This window comes from Hemitrygon akajei, chromosome 13, assembly GCF_048418815.1.
Source record: "Hemitrygon akajei chromosome 13, sHemAka1.3, whole genome shotgun sequence".
Lineage (NCBI taxonomy): Eukaryota > Metazoa > Chordata > Chondrichthyes > Myliobatiformes > Dasyatidae > Hemitrygon > Hemitrygon akajei.
In genome coordinates this window covers 33,057,983-33,075,590 of record NC_133136.1, presented here as the reverse complement: position 1 = coordinate 33,075,590, position 17,608 = coordinate 33,057,983, and the positions used below count along the sequence as shown (strand labels likewise).

Sequence of the window (17,608 nt, the reverse complement as noted above, 5' to 3'; positions counted from 1 at the left end):
CATTTGCAGTTTACCAGTCTCCCAGAACCATTCCAGAATCTACTGATTCTTGAAAAATCATTAGTAATGCCCCACAATCTCTTCAGCCACCTCTTTCAGAACCCTGGGGTGTACACCATCTGGTCCAGGTGACTTATCTACCTTCAGACCTTTCAGTTTCCCAAGAACCTTAAGGAAAATCCCAAACCATTTTACAATGAGAATTAACATGGAAAGAACAAGGCCAATTAGCAATCAAAATGACAATCTATGCAAGGGACAGTGGATGTAGGTCTTCAATGAATACTTATTAGTATCCACAAAGAAGGGCATTGTAGATGGAGTATTCGGGGAAAGGGTAGTGAAATTCCAGAAAAGGTTCTCTTCATAAAGGATATGCTATTAGTGGACTCAAAGATGAATAAATCCCAGCACATTAGAATCCAGCTGCTTTGGGAGGCAAGGGAGGAATCTTTTGGGGGCCCATCAGAAAATTTTAGATCTTGGCCGGTGAAGTAAATGAAGAAAGGATGTTATTCATAATGCTCAGGAGGGCTGGGGGCTATCAAGGCAGTATTAGTCTGTTTGTGAGAAATATAAACTCCCCACCTCACCACAAAACGATAGGGTTACAACAGTAGAGCATAGTTAGGGACCATAAAAATAACTTTAGTAGAATTAAGGAAGAATAAATAGGAATGAGAGCACTCATTACAGAACGTGGTTAGTAAGTCTGCAGACACGTAGATATTATTTATAAGAGGGATTGTGTGACATGGCCAACAACAGTCTGATCAACAGATGCACAGGTGTTGTATCTCAAGAATATGACATGTGAAACAAGTTGAACAGTATATAAATTCCGTATTGTGGAACTGAGGATAGGGTGCAGTTAAGGATCTGAAGTGCCTTTCCACTCTAAATGATCCAGATGTCAAATAAACCCAAATTGTATCTGGACTCGAACCTCCTCCATTTTAAGTGTCTTCCAACATATGGCCATAGATGGGGTGTCAGATGAGTAGAGAATATTAATCATGTTATCTTATTCACTGAAGGTAGCAGAGATAAGCCAAGCTGTAGAGGCTGATCTAAGATCCACAGATCCAGGATGTTAGGGTGGATTTCCTTAATGGAGAGTGTGACTTTGTTTAAGTAAGGAGAAACATGAGACCACAGATGCAGAAACCTGGAGCAAATTTAATATAATCAATATAACAAGTACACACTCAGTGACCAATTTATTAGGCGCACTTGTACACCTGCTTGTTAATGCAAATATCTAATCAGCCAATCATGTGGCAGCAAGTCAACGCATAAAAGCATGCAGACATGGTTTGGTTATTGTTCAGACAAAACACCAGAATGGGGATAGAAATGTGATCTAAGTGTTTTTGACTCTGGAATGATTGTTGATGCCAGATAGAATGGTTTGAGTCTCTCAGAAAATGCTGGGATTTTCATGCACAACAGTCTCTAGAGTCTACAAACCCAAAGTCTTCAATTCCTCTCAACTTTCAGGGCAGGTTTAGAGCCAGATACAAAATTAACTAATTATAATGATTTAATTTTCATCAATAATAATTACAAACTGACTTTAAAAAAATACTCTATATAAGGCCTATAATTTCTGATAACATTTCTTCCAGCTATAACTCTGGCCTTAAGCATCTTTCAGTCCCCACTTCCACAGTCCTCCCATCTGGGTACTTGTCCGCTCACCCATTCACAATGTTTCCTTTCTGCAACTTTTTTTTTAAAAAAAAAGCTTTTCTGTCACTTTCTATCCCAGTGGAGAGGATCTCGATAGATTCCAAGCACCCTAAAAACCTTCATGCTTCTAATCTCCAAACTGGTATGCCACAAATATTTTTTCAAATTTGAATTTTCAACAAATTTACCAGTAACGTTCAAAGTTCAGTTTTCTGTAAATACTATATTATTCCTTGAATAAATAAGAGGATCAAGAAGCAAATATCAAGTTCATACACTTGCAGTTTAAGAAATAATTTATAAATAATTTTTTTAAACTGCAATCTACGATGTTGGTAGCCATTCACTAGCTTTTTTTTAAAAAAGCTTCCACTTTCATTACTACACCACCACAGTATTTTCACTAATATCACATTACTCATTTGATTAAGAATATCAGAGAGAAGTAGGCTACAAAGTTACTCAATCCTGCTTCAACTCTCCATTTTCCAACCAATCCCTATATTCCGAATTATAGTCTAAACCCATCTATCGCAGTCTTAAGTATACTTCTATTTTTGAATGATGCACAGTACTGTGCAAAAGTCTTAGGTGTTAAGATGGTATGGCCTTTACGGAACCCTGATTTCACCATCATCAAGGCTGCCTGGGATTACCTGGAGAGACAGAAGCAAGGAAGACAGCCAAAGTCTGCAGGAGTACCAAGATGCTTGTAACAACCTGCTAGCTAATTTTCTTATAAAACTACACTACAGTGTATCTAAGAGAATTGATGCAGTTTTAAAAGACAAAGGATGATTACACCAATTACTGATTTTTTTTTAAACAGTTTATTGCTCTTTATCGTAAATTTTCTGATATTTAGAAACATTTCATTATTTTTGAAAGCAGCTTTGCTTTACAGAATTTTTTAAAAACATATACCCAAGACTTTTGCACAGTACTGTGTATTACCTGACAAAAGAGCATCTATCTGCAGGCAAGTCAACTGTAGGTCTGCACATTGGGAAACATTCAAATGAGAAATAGCAAAAGCTCAAGGCCAATGTATTTTCAGAAAGATAAAAGCCAAAGGTTATGAATAAGGAAACTCTATGTCAAGAGATAAAGTTTGCAATAAATAGGAAACGTACAGAGAACTGAGGACAGACAAGGTCCATCAAGAGAATAAACAGTGTTTATAATGGAAATTAGGAAGTCAAAGAGGGGTCCACGTCTCATGACCTTTTAACATCTCAACTACCTTCAGCTGAAACACATCTAGCTTCCTCTAAAGCCGTGGGCGTTTACTAGGGTTACCAAAAATGTCAGCTATTCATTTGTCGCCTCCAGTATTTTGTGTGTGTGTTGCCAGTTAATATCTGACACAAACTACAGACGCTGGAAATTCAAAATAATAGAAGATGCTTAACAAATTCAGTGCTGGTTCTTACAGCATCCATGGAAGGAGCAAAGCTTCTCACAATATTCTCATCGTATCAGAAATATAAAATTGATCCAGGCACAAATTCATTTTATTGGACATTTTTGTCTACACTTAGCCCTGAATCACAAGAAATTTCATAACATGAACTTTAGGAAGAGAAGAAAAAGTCACATATGTTTAAAGATGCTATTTTCAAAATATTCATGCAAGCTGCTGTCCATATACACAAATTGAAATTGGAAGCATTTAACATTTAACCCACATTATTGGACACTGATTGGTGCTGATTACTTCTTAATTTGAATTTTAAAAGCTGAATTTGTTTTTCTGATCTCCCCAATAAAATCCGTTTGGATCCACACAGCTGAATGAAGGGAAAAATCTTCAGAACTCCTCTTCAGCCTGTTTGGTTCTGGACCGTTTGTGCTGCAAAAGCCTCTCAATGGTTTCAGATATTGTGCGCTCCCCATGAACCTTGTTGTCTCGAGTACGTACATTGACCATTTCACTGCCCTTCTCTTTTTCACCAACCACTGAAAATGAAAAGTAATACAAATTTGTGATAATCTTCAATTATTAAAACATTAATCTTGGTGACCTTCACCAGCTAAAACTGTGTTTTCTTTGGTATAGTGGTCATTAAACATGGATTGAAGGTTGAAAATTAATTGTGAAAAACAATTTAATGCACTCTCTCTACAATCCTCTAATGATGTTAAACATTAACTGTTGTACTTCAGTAAAAATGCAATAACCTATCCACACAGCGCAGATGCTTTCTGGTTTAAATAGACAACAGCTTGATATGGCACTCAGGATAATGACTGGTCTAAAACTAATTTCTGATTTAACAGTAATTGAAACAATTAAATGAATTTCTGAAGTACTAGTACAGGCATCCAAATTATTAGCTTATTAAGATAAAACATCTATCCTTCAAAGTAACAAAGAGCACTACTGTATAGGAACAGGGCCTTTGGCCCACAATGTCTGTGCCAACCATGTCAAACTAAACTAAACCCATCTGCACCATACTATATATATCACTCCATGCCTCACAATGCAATCATAACTATAAAACTCACTAAATGTAGACAAACCAAAGTTTTACGCAACTGCAGAATGACTTAACAATTTGTGTACTGAATATCTTGTGCGATGAAGGCAAACACAGTGAATGCCTTGCTACACTCACTGGGTTGCCACATTCAGGAAACTGTGGACTTGCATCAACATACCTCAACTCCTCTGCTATTTACTGTGTATGTTCCTCTTGCATTTGGACCTTCCAAAGTGCAACACCTCTCATTTGTCCAGATTAAATGCTTTTTGCATTTCTTTGTTCAACTGTCCCTATTCTGCTGTACCCTTTAACAAGACCATAAGACCTAGGAGCAGAATTAGGCCATTTGGCCCACCGAGTCTACTCCACAACTTTCCTCACTATCCTTAACTCCACTAATTTTTAGGTTGCCTTTAAATTCACTATTCAGTCCAGTTAAAATTTTGCCCAAATCACTTGTATACATCACTGACAGAGGTCTCAGCACTGACACCATGCAACACCGGTGGTGACAGATCTCTAATCAAAATACCACCCTTCCACCACTACACTCTGGCATTTATGGCCAAGACAACTTTGAATCCAATCTACCAGAAACTCCATGGATCTAAATGTTCCTCAATCTTATGCATCAATCTACCAGGTAGCCTGTCAAATGCTTTACTGAAGTCCATCATTAGCTGCAGTATGCAGTGCTGCATCTTCATTCGCACCCTTGAAAAAAAATTCAATCCTTCTAAGACATCATCACCACTACACAAAGCCATGATATCCTTAGTAAGTAACTGCTTTTCTAAATGCAAGTAAATCCCATCCACAAAAATCTTCTGCTGTAATTTCCCTAAACCAATGTCACAAGGTTTACTGACCTGTAGTTTCCTGGATTACACCCTCCAATGCCCTTCTTAAACAAAAGAAACAACACTGCTACTGTTCAGTTCACTGTTAACATCTTAGATTAGAGAAGATGAAAAGATCCCTAAGGAGCATCAAGCAATCTCCTCTTATGAGGCCCTGGGGGCTTATCAACCTTATTGTTCTTCAAGAGACCCGTCCAATTTTACCCCGGAATATTATTCCCCTCCTCAGTCTTACTATCCTTCACATATAACTATTTTCCGTAACATAGTCCTACATATATTCCACCTCTCAGATCTTCATTTTCCACCACAATATTCGTTATTCTGACTAAAACCAATCACTCCTGAAATCTGTTGATGCAGCACCCTACATCGTGTGGTGTCATTACCTACAGTGCTATTAAGGACAAAGAACTAAAGTTGCCGATCAGCTATAACCTAGCATGATAAAACTCCAAAAAAATTAACTCCTGAAACAGAATATAAAGCTGCTGAAAGTTAACAGGACTTTCTATATCTCTTCACTCTCATGCCACTAAACCCGCTCCCTTTCTCTTCCACCATCCTTACCAAGAATAAAATTATATTGCGCAAGTTGTGCATTTCGGATCTTCTTGTTCAGCGTGCACCCTTGGTCGAGGTCAACGTCACTCATTAAACCGGCATTGTGAAATTGGTGCCGAACCTAGATGTTTATAAAAAGAATCGTTAGAGGAACACAAATTCTGAAACTAGGCTGCCTTGAATGGCTTGATGTGGATTTTGTGATCACCTGAAAATTGAACCCACTCTAAAAGGGTTTTAATTATTTTACAGCAAAATAAATTCCATATTCTGAGGTATTTGAAGAAATAATTTTTGGAAAGACCATGGAATTAAGAACTATGAAGAAATGACTTAAAAGCTTGTGACAGACAATGTTCAAATTAAATGTCAGGACAAGCCTAATGGGCCAAATAGCCTGGCCCTAATTAAGTTTTTCTTAGGAAGTAATTGAAATGCTCACTAATTTCCACATCGTGCAGGGAAATCTCAAGTTTGTTGCAGTGAGTTTCACAGTATAATCTTCAAAATTCAAAGTACCATAAATTCCGGTGTATAAGTCAAGAATTTGGCCCTAAACTTAGAGGGTCGGCTTATACAGACGGCGCCAACTTTGGAAAAACAAATACACGGAAGACAGTTTGTATTTATTGGCTGTTTTTGAGTCAAATACAAAAGAAAATACAAACGCTTATGAAATTTACACAAAAGATCTACAAAACATATTCTGTTTTTCAATTTACTTGTCAACACTGTTGTCGTCAAACGTTCAGAGCTTGAAACTCTCGCACTTTCATTATCTGACTCTCCGAAAATCGTGTCCCATTCTTGAAGGCCTTCACAATGCACTCGGCCTTCATTTCCTCCGATTGCACTACCCACACGCAAACTGTAGCTAGAGATGCGGCCCTCATATGTCCCGCTGGAGTGAATGACTGACTTCCAGACATCATCCATTCGTTCCACTGTCGACGCATGAATTCTTTGAATGGTTTGTTTAAACTCACATCTAGTGGCTGGAGCACGGACGTCAAACCACCGGGGATGACTGCAATGTCCGTATTTTCAGCTTTCAGTGCTGCTTTTGTCTCACCTGACAAGTGCGCTTTGAACACGTCCCAGACAAGTAACGACTTTTCCTTCCTGAAACCTTCAGGACGTTGACGCCACACCTCTTTAACCCAGTTCAAGCAACGCGCTTCGTCCATCCAGCTGCGTTCTTGAAGGTAAACAACACCCCGCGGGAATTTTTCTTCCTTTGGGAATGTTTTCCTCTTAAAAATCACCATCGGTGGTAGTTTGGTCCCATCAGCCATACACGTTAACACGACAGTAAAATGTTGCTTCTCGTGTCCAGCTGTTTTGACAAGGACTGTTTTCTCCCCCTTCTGATTGACAGTGCGGTTGCCAGCAAAATCAAAGAACATTGGTGTCTCGTCCATGTTACCATCAGTGAAAGCGGGTAAGAATGTGCCTTTCGATGCTTGATTACAAACAAAAGGAAGGCCGTGATCTTATTCTCAAGGTCGCTTAGCAACTTCTGAGCAATCTTTGCTTTTTGTCTCAACACAAGATCACGTCTATTCATAAATCAGGTGCACCAACTTCGCGTAGCTTTAAAATTTTCGCTGACCTCACGGCGTTTTTTGGCCCATTTCTACGCTTGTACTCAAATCATTTCTATGGTAACAATGTATCCAGACGATTGCTGGTGATTTACCCACTCTAAAACTTTTTCTTCCAGTTCTGGCCACTGGCATGTTTTCCCGCGGTTTGCACATTTCGTCTTTGGCACTTCCCTCAGCGTGTCCTCTGCCTTTCTCCACTCTCTCACTTGTTTCTCATTTACACTAAACTTCTTAGCAGCTGAAGAATTATTCGTTCCTTTAGCAAAATCAACAAACTTCAGCTTGAAGCCAGCATCATATCACATTTGTTTTAATCTTTTGTATATGGTGGTCGCAAATTCAATACTGGATACACACGTACTTATCCCGCCACCCCGTGTTATGCTTTAACGAGTTTACGATGGGTGCTAAATGGTTTCACGAGGGTTACATTTCAGAGGATTCTTTTCCATTGGGAACCTAATCCAAAACTTCCCTCCCTGATTTATTTATTAAGAATTTGCTTATAACGCTCTACAATGTGTAGGCCTATTTTCTTACCAGGTACTGGTTCACAGAATTTCCAGGTTCCGGATCCAGCATGCGAGATCTTGTGATCTTTTCTGGTTAAATCAAAAACCTCTACAAAAGGGGTCGGCTTATACAAAGGTAACATGAAAAAGTCACTTTTTAAACCTTGAAAATGAGGGAGGGCGTCAGCTTAAACACTAGAAATTACGGTAAATTTATTATCAAAGTACATCTATGTCACCCATACATAATTCTGAGAATCCTTTTATTACAGGCAAGTACACTAAATACAAGAAACACAATAGCATCAATGAAAGATCACACCCAACAGGGTAGACAACAACCAATCTGCAAAAGACAACGAACTATACAATACAAAAAAAAGAGAAAAATAAATAATAAAAATAAGCAATAAATATCAAGAACGTGAGATGAAGAGACCTTGAAAGCTAACCCAGTTCAGTGATGGGGCAAGTGAAGTTGAATGAAGTTCGTCCCTCTGATTCGAGAGTCTGGATGGTTGAGGGGTAATAACTGTTCCTGAACCTGGTGAAACAGATCCTAAGGCTCTTGTACCTTCTTCCTGATTGCAGCACCGAGGAGAAAACATGACCTGGATGGTGGGGGTCCTTGATGAGGTTTGCTGCTTTCCTGTGACAGCACTCCACGTAGACTTTTCTTACCAGGAGCATTGGGTGTTTCCATACTAGGCTGTAATGCAACCAGTCAATATACTCTTCACCACACATCAATAGATGTTTGTCAAAGTTTCTGATGACATGCTGAATCTATGCAAACTTCTAAGAAGGTAGAAGTGTGGCTGTGCTTTCTTCATAATGGTACATAGTGCTGGACCCGGGGACAAATCCTCTGATATGACAACATCAAGGAATTTAAAGTTGCTGACCCTCTCCACTGCTGAACCCCCGATGAAGCTTGGCTCATGGACCTCCAGTTTCCTCCTAACGACAATAATCATCTCCTTCGTCTTGCTGACATTGAGTAAAAGGTGTGGCACCACTCAGCAAGATTTTCAATCTTCCTCCTATCTATATCCTGATTCACCACCACTCTTGATTCGATCAAAGTGGTGTCATCAGCAAACTAGAATATGGTATTGGAGCTGTGCTTAGCCCCACAGTCATAAGTATAAAGCGAGTAGAACAGGGCGCTAAGCACACAGCCTTGTGGTGAACTTGTGCTGATGGAGATTGTGGAGGAAATGTTGCTGCCAATCTAAACTGTCTGGGATCTGCACACGAGGAAAATGAGGATCCATTTATACAAGGAGGTATTGAAGTATAGGACTTAAAGCTTATCAATATAACATGGAGAAGATGATAGTATTGAATGCCAAGATATAATCGATGAAGAGCATCTTGATGCATGCATTTTTGCTGTGCAAATGTTCCAGGACTGAGTGAAGAACCAATGAAATGGCATCTGCTGTTGGAATGTCATGACAGTTGGCAAATTGGATCCAAATCACTTCTCAGTCAGCAGCTGATATGCTTCACCATCAACCCCTCAAAGCGGAAGGAAGTGCTGGATGACAGTCATTGAGGCAGGTTACCATGTTCTTCTTAGGCACTGATACAATTGAAGCCTGCTTGAAGCAGGTGAGTACATCCAAATGCCAAAGGGAAACAGAGCTCTACAAACTATATAAAGTACAGAAGGGATAAGTGGAGTGGCCATTATCGGGGGTAGGCCAGTGGCAAGAGCAGAAGCGACAGGTTTTGGCTCAGAAGAGGCGTCAGCTGTGCGTAGAACACCTGTTAAGGGTTCCTTTTTGCTTCCCCCCCCCCCCCCACCCCTTACTGTACCATTTAAATGGCTGTGGTGGTTTCTTCATGCCAGATGTTGTAGAACTGGGAGACCCAGAATCTCCCGGGGGACTACATCTGCATGAAGTGCATCCGGCTGCAGCTCCTTGAAGACCGTGTTAGGGATGTGGAGCAGCAGCTGGATGACCTTCAGCTTGTACAGGAGAGTGAGGAGATAATTGATCAGAGATACAGGGAAGGAGTCACCCCAAAGTTGCAGGAGGCGAATAGCTGGGTGACTGTCAGAAGAAATGGAAATAGGCAGTTAGAGCAGAGCACGCCTGTGGCCATTCCCCTCAAAAATAAGTATATCACTCTGGATACTTTTGTGGGGCATGACCTCCCAGGAGAATGCCATGACGATCGGGTTACAGGCACTGAGTACGGGTCCGTGGTGCAGTAGGGAAAAAGAGAGAAAGAGGGAGCAGTAATGATAGGGGACTCAGTACAAAAGAGGACAGACAAGAAATTCTGTGGATGTGAATGGGACACCCAGATGGTATGTTGCCTCCCAGGTGCCAGGGTCAGGGATGTCTCAGTTCGTATCCACAACATTCTGGAGAGGAAGGGGGAACAGCGAGATGTCCTGGTACGTATTGGTATGAATGACAAAGGAAGGGAAAGCAATGAGGTCCTGAAAAGAGAATTTAAAGAGCTCTTTCCCTTCTCTATAAGAATCAGGACCTCCCAGGTAGTAATTTCTGACCGTAGAAACGGGATGATTTGGCAGATAAATGCGAGGCTGAGAAGCTGGTGCAGGGGGCAGGGCTTCAGGTTCTTGGATAATTGGGATCTCTTCTGGGGGAGGTATGAACTATTCAAAAGTGACGGGTTGCACCTGAACCCAAGGGGACCAATATTCTCACGGGCAGGTTTGTTAGAGCTGTTGGGGAGGGTTTAAACTAATTTGGCTGGGGGGAGTGGGAACTGAAGTGAAGGGACTCAGGATAGAACAGATGGTAAAAAAGTAAAGACAGCATGCAGTAGGACTGTCAGGAAGGGCAGGCAGGTGATGAGACTTAGTTGCAACCAACAGGCTGAGTATCAAATCATTAGGGATGCAGAATCAGAAAGGATAGCAAATATGTACTCAAGGTGTTGTATTTAAATGCACGTAGTACAAGAAATAAGAAAGATGATCTTGTATTATTATTCTTGTATCTTGTATGATCTTGCACTATTACAGATTACATGTTGTGGCCATCACTGAATCGTGGCTGAAAGTTGGCTTTAGTTAGGAGCTGAATGTCCAAGGCTATACATTACATCGGAGGGATAGGAAGGGAGGCAGAGGGGGTGGTGTGGCTCTACTGGTTTAAGAATGGCATCAAATCAGTAGAAAGACATGACATAGGATCGGAAGATGTTGAATCATTGTGGGTTGAGTTAAGAAACTGCAGGGGTAAAAGGACATTGATGGCAGTTATATATAGGCCTCACAACAGTGGCTGGGTGGTGGACCATAGGTTACAACAGGAAATAAAAAAGGTGAGTCAAAAGGGCAATGTTTTGGTAGTCATGGAAGATTTTAACATGCAGGTCGATTGGGAAAATCAGGTCGGTAATGGATCTCAAGAGAGTGAGTTTGTTGAATGCCCAAGAGATAGCTTTTTAGAGCAGTTAGAGCCTACTAGGGGATCAGCTATAATGGTGTGGGTGTTATGTAATAAACCGGACGCGAAGTTAAAGAACCCTTCAGAACCAGTGATCACAATATGATTTGAGTTCAACTTGAAATTTGATAGGGAGGAAGCAAGTCTGATGTAACAGTATTTCAGTGGAGCAAGGGAAATTACAGTGATACGAGATAGCCAAAGTAAACTGGCCATAATTGAATGGCAGAGCAGACTCAATGGGCCAGATGGCCCAATTCTGCTCCTATGTCTTATGGAAAGGTTAATGATAGCAGTGAACACTCCAGCCTGTTGATCGGCACAGGACTTTAGTACTCAGACAGGTACCCCATCTGGGCTAGACGCCTTCCATGGGTTCATATTCCCGAAGGATGCACTCATGTTGGCCTCAGAGACTGAAATCATAGAGTCATCAGTGGCTGTTTGTAGTTCATAAAGGTGCCTCCATGTTCTGATGGTCAAAGCGAGCATAAATAGCAGAGTTCACCTTGGAGTGAAGCTTTGTTATCACCTATGTCACTTGGTCAGAGGTGATAGCATTCAAGCACTGCGACTGCTGCTGAGCATCCTTCAGTGATTTAAGTTTGGCCCAGAATTGCCACTTCATATGCAAGGTAGATTTCCGGAGGTTGTACCTGGACCCTGGACCCCTTATATTTAACATGATTGCAAGACCTGAATGCCACTGGTCTAACCCTCAGCAGACTGCAGATCTCATGGCTCATCCAGGGCTTCTGATTAGAGAAGATGTGAATGATTTTGGGGATACACTTGTCTATGACTGTTCTTATAACCTTGAGAAATGCCAATAGATTTGCTTCCATTACTACAAGATTAATGCCCATCCAAGTAATATGAAGGCATCATAAATAATTTATTATCTCATTAGGCTAGGCATTGGCAAAGGTAACTATAGATTTATCAAGAACTCCTACTGGAAAATTTTCAGTTTTATTTACAGATAAAGGGTGGGACAGGCCCTTCTAGCGCAATGAGCCACATGACCCAGCAGCCCACCTGTCAAACCCTAAGCTAATTGCAGGACAATTTACAATGACCAATTAACCTACTAACCAGTACTGGAGAAGCAGCCAGAGAAAACCCATGCATTCACCACGAGAACGTACAAACTCTTTAGAGACAGTGCCGGAATTGAACTCCGACTCCCCAAACTGAAAAAGCATCATGCTTGCTGCTATGCTACTGTGTCAGTGAAAAAATATCAAAGTTACTCCAAAAGCTCATCTATATATAGAATAACACAGTATAACAAGATTTCCTCATCAACTGATTCTATTAACTTTTACCTTAAACTCAACTAAATACAAAAACAATCCTGTAGTCTGAATAGAAAATCACAAGGAGTTATAGATAAATAAATCTTACAGACTACTATTGCTTTACTACAATGGAGCTAACCTACTGCAACTCTGCTTGAAAACCCTAGTTCTTTTGCATTAGATGCATTCTATTAGCTCTCAACAGTTTATACACATCTGTCTCACAACATGGACAAATGAAAGAGAGCATCTTCCTCAACTTTACCTTTTGTGCATATTCTTCACACGTAGGTCCCACAGGTATAACCATAACTTGACGTGGAGACAGCCAGAATGGCCTGCAAGATTAAAAAGAATACAGTATATGTGAGAAATAGTGTTATTTACTAAAGGTAATGTCACTAATGTAAGTAAGGTCACTCTTTCAGGGAGGAAACCTTATCCTCCCAGAATCACTAACTTCCTGCACTGTTCAGTCATTTCTGCACTTAACTACCAGTGTCCAATATCTGAGCAATGGGCTAGATGAAAAAGCAGTTAACTATCAGGTCAAGGAAACCAAGTGTTGTAATCATTAATTTACAAATGAATTAAGTTCTACTTTTATTACACCATCTTACCACACCATCTTATCACACCAGGCTTACTTCCCTCACAGGAAAATAGCCACTCACAGGAGACCTTGCCCATGCCCAGGATTACGGCTGCACAGGTGGAAGGTCAACTGAGGAAGATCTGTACCAGCAAGGCGGCTGGACCGGATGGAGTTTCCCCACGATCACTGAGGGCCTGTGCGACTGAGCTGGGAGAACCACTACAGCGCATCTTCAACATGAGCCTGGAGCAGAGAAGAGTACCCAGACAGTGGAAAACATCCTGTATTGTCCAGGTACCGAAGAAACCACAACCAAAGGAGTTGAATGACTTCAGACCTGTTGCCTTGACGTCGCACGTGATGAAGACCATGGAGCGGCTGATAATACAGAATCTGAGGCCACAAACCAGGCACGCCCAGGATCCTCTTCAGTTTGCGTATAAGGAGAAGGTGGGAGTGGAGGATGCTATCATGTATTTGCTGCACAAATCACTCTCTCACCTAGATGGGGCCAGTTGTGCTGTGAGGATTACATTCCTTGACTTCTCTAGTGCCTTTAACACCATCCAGCCCAAGATCTTAAGGCACAAACTAACGGAGATGGGAGTAGACTCTCACATGGTGGATTGGATAGTGGACTACTTGACAGATAGACCTCAGTATGTGCGGTTGGGAGACTGTAGGTCTGACACGGTGATCAGCAGCACAGGAGCGCCGCAGGGAACCGTACTCTCTCCGGTCCTGTTCACCCTGTACACATCAGACTTCCAATATAACTCGGAGTCCTGCCATGTGCAGAAGTTCGCTGATGACACGGCCATAGTGGGGTGTGTCAGGAATGGACAGGAGGAGGAGTATAGGAAACTGATACAGGACTTTGTGATATGGTGCAACTCAAACTACCTGCGTCTCAATATCACCAAGACCAAGGAGATGGTGGTGGACTTTAGGAGATCTAGGCCTCATATGGAGCCAGTGATCATTAATGGAGAATGTGTGGAGCAGGTTAAGACCTACAAGTATCTGGGAGTACAGTTAGACGAGAAGCTAGACTGGACTGCCAACACAGATGCCTTGTGCAGGAAGGCACAGAGTCGACTGTACTTCCTTAGAAGGTTGGCGTCATTCAATGTCTGTAGTGAGATGCTGAAGATGTTCTATAGGTCAGTTGTGGAGAGCGCCCTCTTCTTTGTGGTGGCGTGTTGGGGAGGAAGCATTAAGAAGAGGGACGCCTCACGTCTTAATAAGCTGGTAAGGAAGGCGGGCTCTGTCGTGGGCAAAGTACTGGAGAGTTTAACATCGGTAGCTGAGCGAAGGATGCTGAGTAGGCTACGGTCAATTATGGAAAACTCTGAACATCCTCTACATAGCACCATCCAGAGACAGAGAAGCAGTTTCAGCGACAGGTTACTATCGATGCAATGCTCCTCAGACAGGATGAAGAGGTCAATACTCCCCAATGCCATTAGGCTTTACAATTCAACCGCCAGGACTTAAGAACTTTTTAAAAGCTATTATTAATGCTTTTTGAGATAGTGATTTAGATGCATATCATATTTTTTACTGAGTTAAGTATTGTATGTTATTAGTTTTGCTACAACAAGTGTATGGGACATTGGAAAAAAAGTTGAATTTCCCCATGGGGATGAATAAAGTATCTATCTATCTATCTATCTTCCAGAAAGCCTCATAAATATACACTTTCATAATTCTAGCCATTAATTGCTACATTCGTATGCCTCAGGAAATACTAAAACATGTGACAGCAAGCAAAATATTTCAGAAGCATAATCAAAGTAAATTATCCAAGTACATATGTCACTACAACGCAGAAATTCAGATTCTCACAGCATACACAGCAAATCCAAAAAACACAACAGAATCAATGGAAGACCACACCCAGCAGGACATAAAAAACAATGTGCAAAAGACAACAAGCTATGCAAATACAAAGAAAAAAAGTTAATAAAAAAAAAATTCTCAGATTGAGCTAAGAAAAAATAAAATTAATAAGAAGTCACATTGTGACATAGGAAATGCGGTAGCCAACTCCCACCATAACCAATGGAATAATTACTGAATCATTTCAGTTATTTAGTTAGTCATGGATAAAATATTGGGTGGACTAACTGGAATATCTTCTTTACACTTTTCCAAAATAGTAACATGGAACCTCATATCCTCTTGACTGCATGGTTTCAGTTTAATATAACATCAACAATAAAGCATTTCTTCAATATAGAACTGGAGGCTCAATCTCGATTTTTATGTTCTAATTTGCAGTATTCTGACACAATTGCTATCAATCAAGTCACATTTGATACACCAAATAAGAAGATATATTAATAGGGTTTTTTTTCTGATCTCAAGATCTCTGATTAAATGCAGCTAACTTTTTGATCTATTTTCTGCTTTTCATTTTTTTTGGGAAGGTATTACACTAAACAAGTAGAACTGGATCATTTCATTCTGACTGTTATTCAACATACCTTTTTTTAAATTAGGAGGAAGCTTCTCTTAATCCTCTACAGCTCTTCATTATAAAAGCATTGTTAAAAAAAAGCAGGATTTTAGGAGTGATTACAACCAGATTATTTGGTATTCTGGATTTAGAAACTGGAAAGGGTACTCATTTTGCTATTAACATATTTGGATTGCAAAATTTGTTCTTGTAACCATTTTGGCTTGTTGCAGAATAGTTAACCAAAATTTCAATTTCCTCCTACAAGAGGCCACAGCTGAGCAAGTCCCAGTCAACCCAAGGTCAAAGATAACTGAAAATGCTATCATCTTGTCAATAATGGTGCAGAAATTCCTGCAACACTAATCTAATCTTCCATTTAAGATCCACAGTACTAGGATCCTCTCAAATTCTACTGTCTCTCTCTCTCTCTCTCTCGAGACTGCATGCCAGCTGCGACACATCTGATTTTTAATCCCAATTGGCAGATAAGATTCTATCATCAGATGACAGTTGTTAAAGCGGCTAAGGTTCTGCATTACTCATACTACCAACCACCTTAAATTCAAAACTGAAAAACACTTTCTTTCACAATAATTAAGGGTAAGTGGATCGATCGCAGAGACAGAAATTGGATGACAAAAGTATTACATATATGTAACTAAAATATGAAGTGCATGCATCACATTCAGACACAATTGATATTAAAAATTATATGTATACAAACATTTTTGAAAGCAATATATACTAAGAAATATAAAATCTACTGCTCTTGATAGAATCAGAATGTAATGAAACTAGAAATAAATATTACCATTTGCCCCCATAGTTTTCAGTCAAAATAGCAATCATTCGTTCCACGGAACCCAGGATGGCACGGTGAATGATAACTGGCCTATTCTGCTCACCACCATCAGAACTGTGAAGTTAAGTGACACTATGTCAATACTTAGTCATTTCTAAAATATTATGCTTTACAGACCACAAAGACAAGAAATTAACACATAAGGTTTGAAACTTAATGCAAGGTATTAATTATTTTCATCCAACTAGCAATCTATTGGGAGTATGTTTCAGGAGGTTCTCATATAGGTTGCTAAATCCTGTCACGATGCTCAAAGATGTACAGCACTTTGAACCGAACAAATACTGTTATGAAGTATGAAAAGGTAGAGATATTTTGGCAGAAGCCACAGTGGTGGGCGAGTGGAGATTCTAAAAAAAAACACAATTCAGTAAACACTTAAAATGAGAAAAGTGCTGAAATGTTAAATTCATTTGTACTGCACTCAATTGGTTAAGAACAGTGGAAATGCAGAAGACAGCAAGCGAAGATAACAAAGGATTTGGCTGATGTTTACATCAACTGCTTTTATGAACATACTTGCAAATATTTACTTTATAAAATTTGCAAATTTTTATCCTCTGGAAAAACTATTTTAAACTAAAACTCTCTGACTATAACAATTTTGCTCATTTTTATTCATATTGTTTTTGTAGCAATATATTTCATCAACTGTGGTCAGAAACATGAAAAAGCAGACCCTTGTCTCAGGATTAGTTTGTGAAGTAATTAATTCTGATTTCCAAACATTGAAATCAGAGAAATTATCCTTCCATTGCATAAGGTTTTTGTCAGTAATAAAATTTAGATACTACCTCAGCAAATGTCAAGCCTTTATGGGTAGACAACAAACAATCTAACATAGACCATGCAAATAGACTGTTCATAAATGATGTATTCGAAGCTTACCTCACATAGGTCAAGTTAAATCTGATTGGCAACTGAAAATCCAATTGAATTGTAGCACATTGATGATATCTACCAATAGCATCTTTGATTTTTATGTCAATCTGCAAGAATATTTTAAAATAAATTAGAAAACTTTCAGTACTTATATTGAATACTTCTGATGCGATGTTCTGTTCTAAATTACCTTTGGCCCATAGAAAGCACCATCGCCAGGGTTCAAAGACCATTTCTCACCAAAAGCATTGAGGCTGCTTTCAAGTTGCTGTTGGAAAAAGGTTATACCATCACTGGTCAGATTAAAAAATGTACAAGGAAACAACATTGAACATATCAGTGT

At 39.9% G+C, this 17,608-nt stretch overlaps 1 protein-coding gene across 2 annotated transcripts in view; it reads right to left on the bottom strand.

Annotated features, from left to right (window-relative positions):
* Positions 1-1,159: 1,159 nt before the first annotated feature.
* Positions 1,160-17,608, bottom strand: part of LOC140737752 (threonine--tRNA ligase 1, cytoplasmic) — a 37,362-nt gene continuing 20,913 nt past the window's right edge. For both annotated transcript variants that reach the window (XM_073064374.1, XM_073064375.1), the window contains 6 exons: positions 17,456-17,533; positions 17,272-17,372; positions 16,333-16,437; positions 12,728-12,800; positions 5,612-5,726; positions 1,160-3,651 (listed from right to left, as the gene is read on the bottom strand). In XM_073064374.1, the coding sequence (XP_072920475.1) occupies positions 3,503-3,651; positions 5,612-5,726; positions 12,728-12,800; positions 16,333-16,437; positions 17,272-17,372; positions 17,456-17,533 (621 nt within the window). In that variant the 3' untranslated portion in view covers positions 1,160-3,502. The remainder of the gene's footprint in view (positions 3,652-5,611; positions 5,727-12,727; positions 12,801-16,332; positions 16,438-17,271; positions 17,373-17,455; positions 17,534-17,608) is intronic.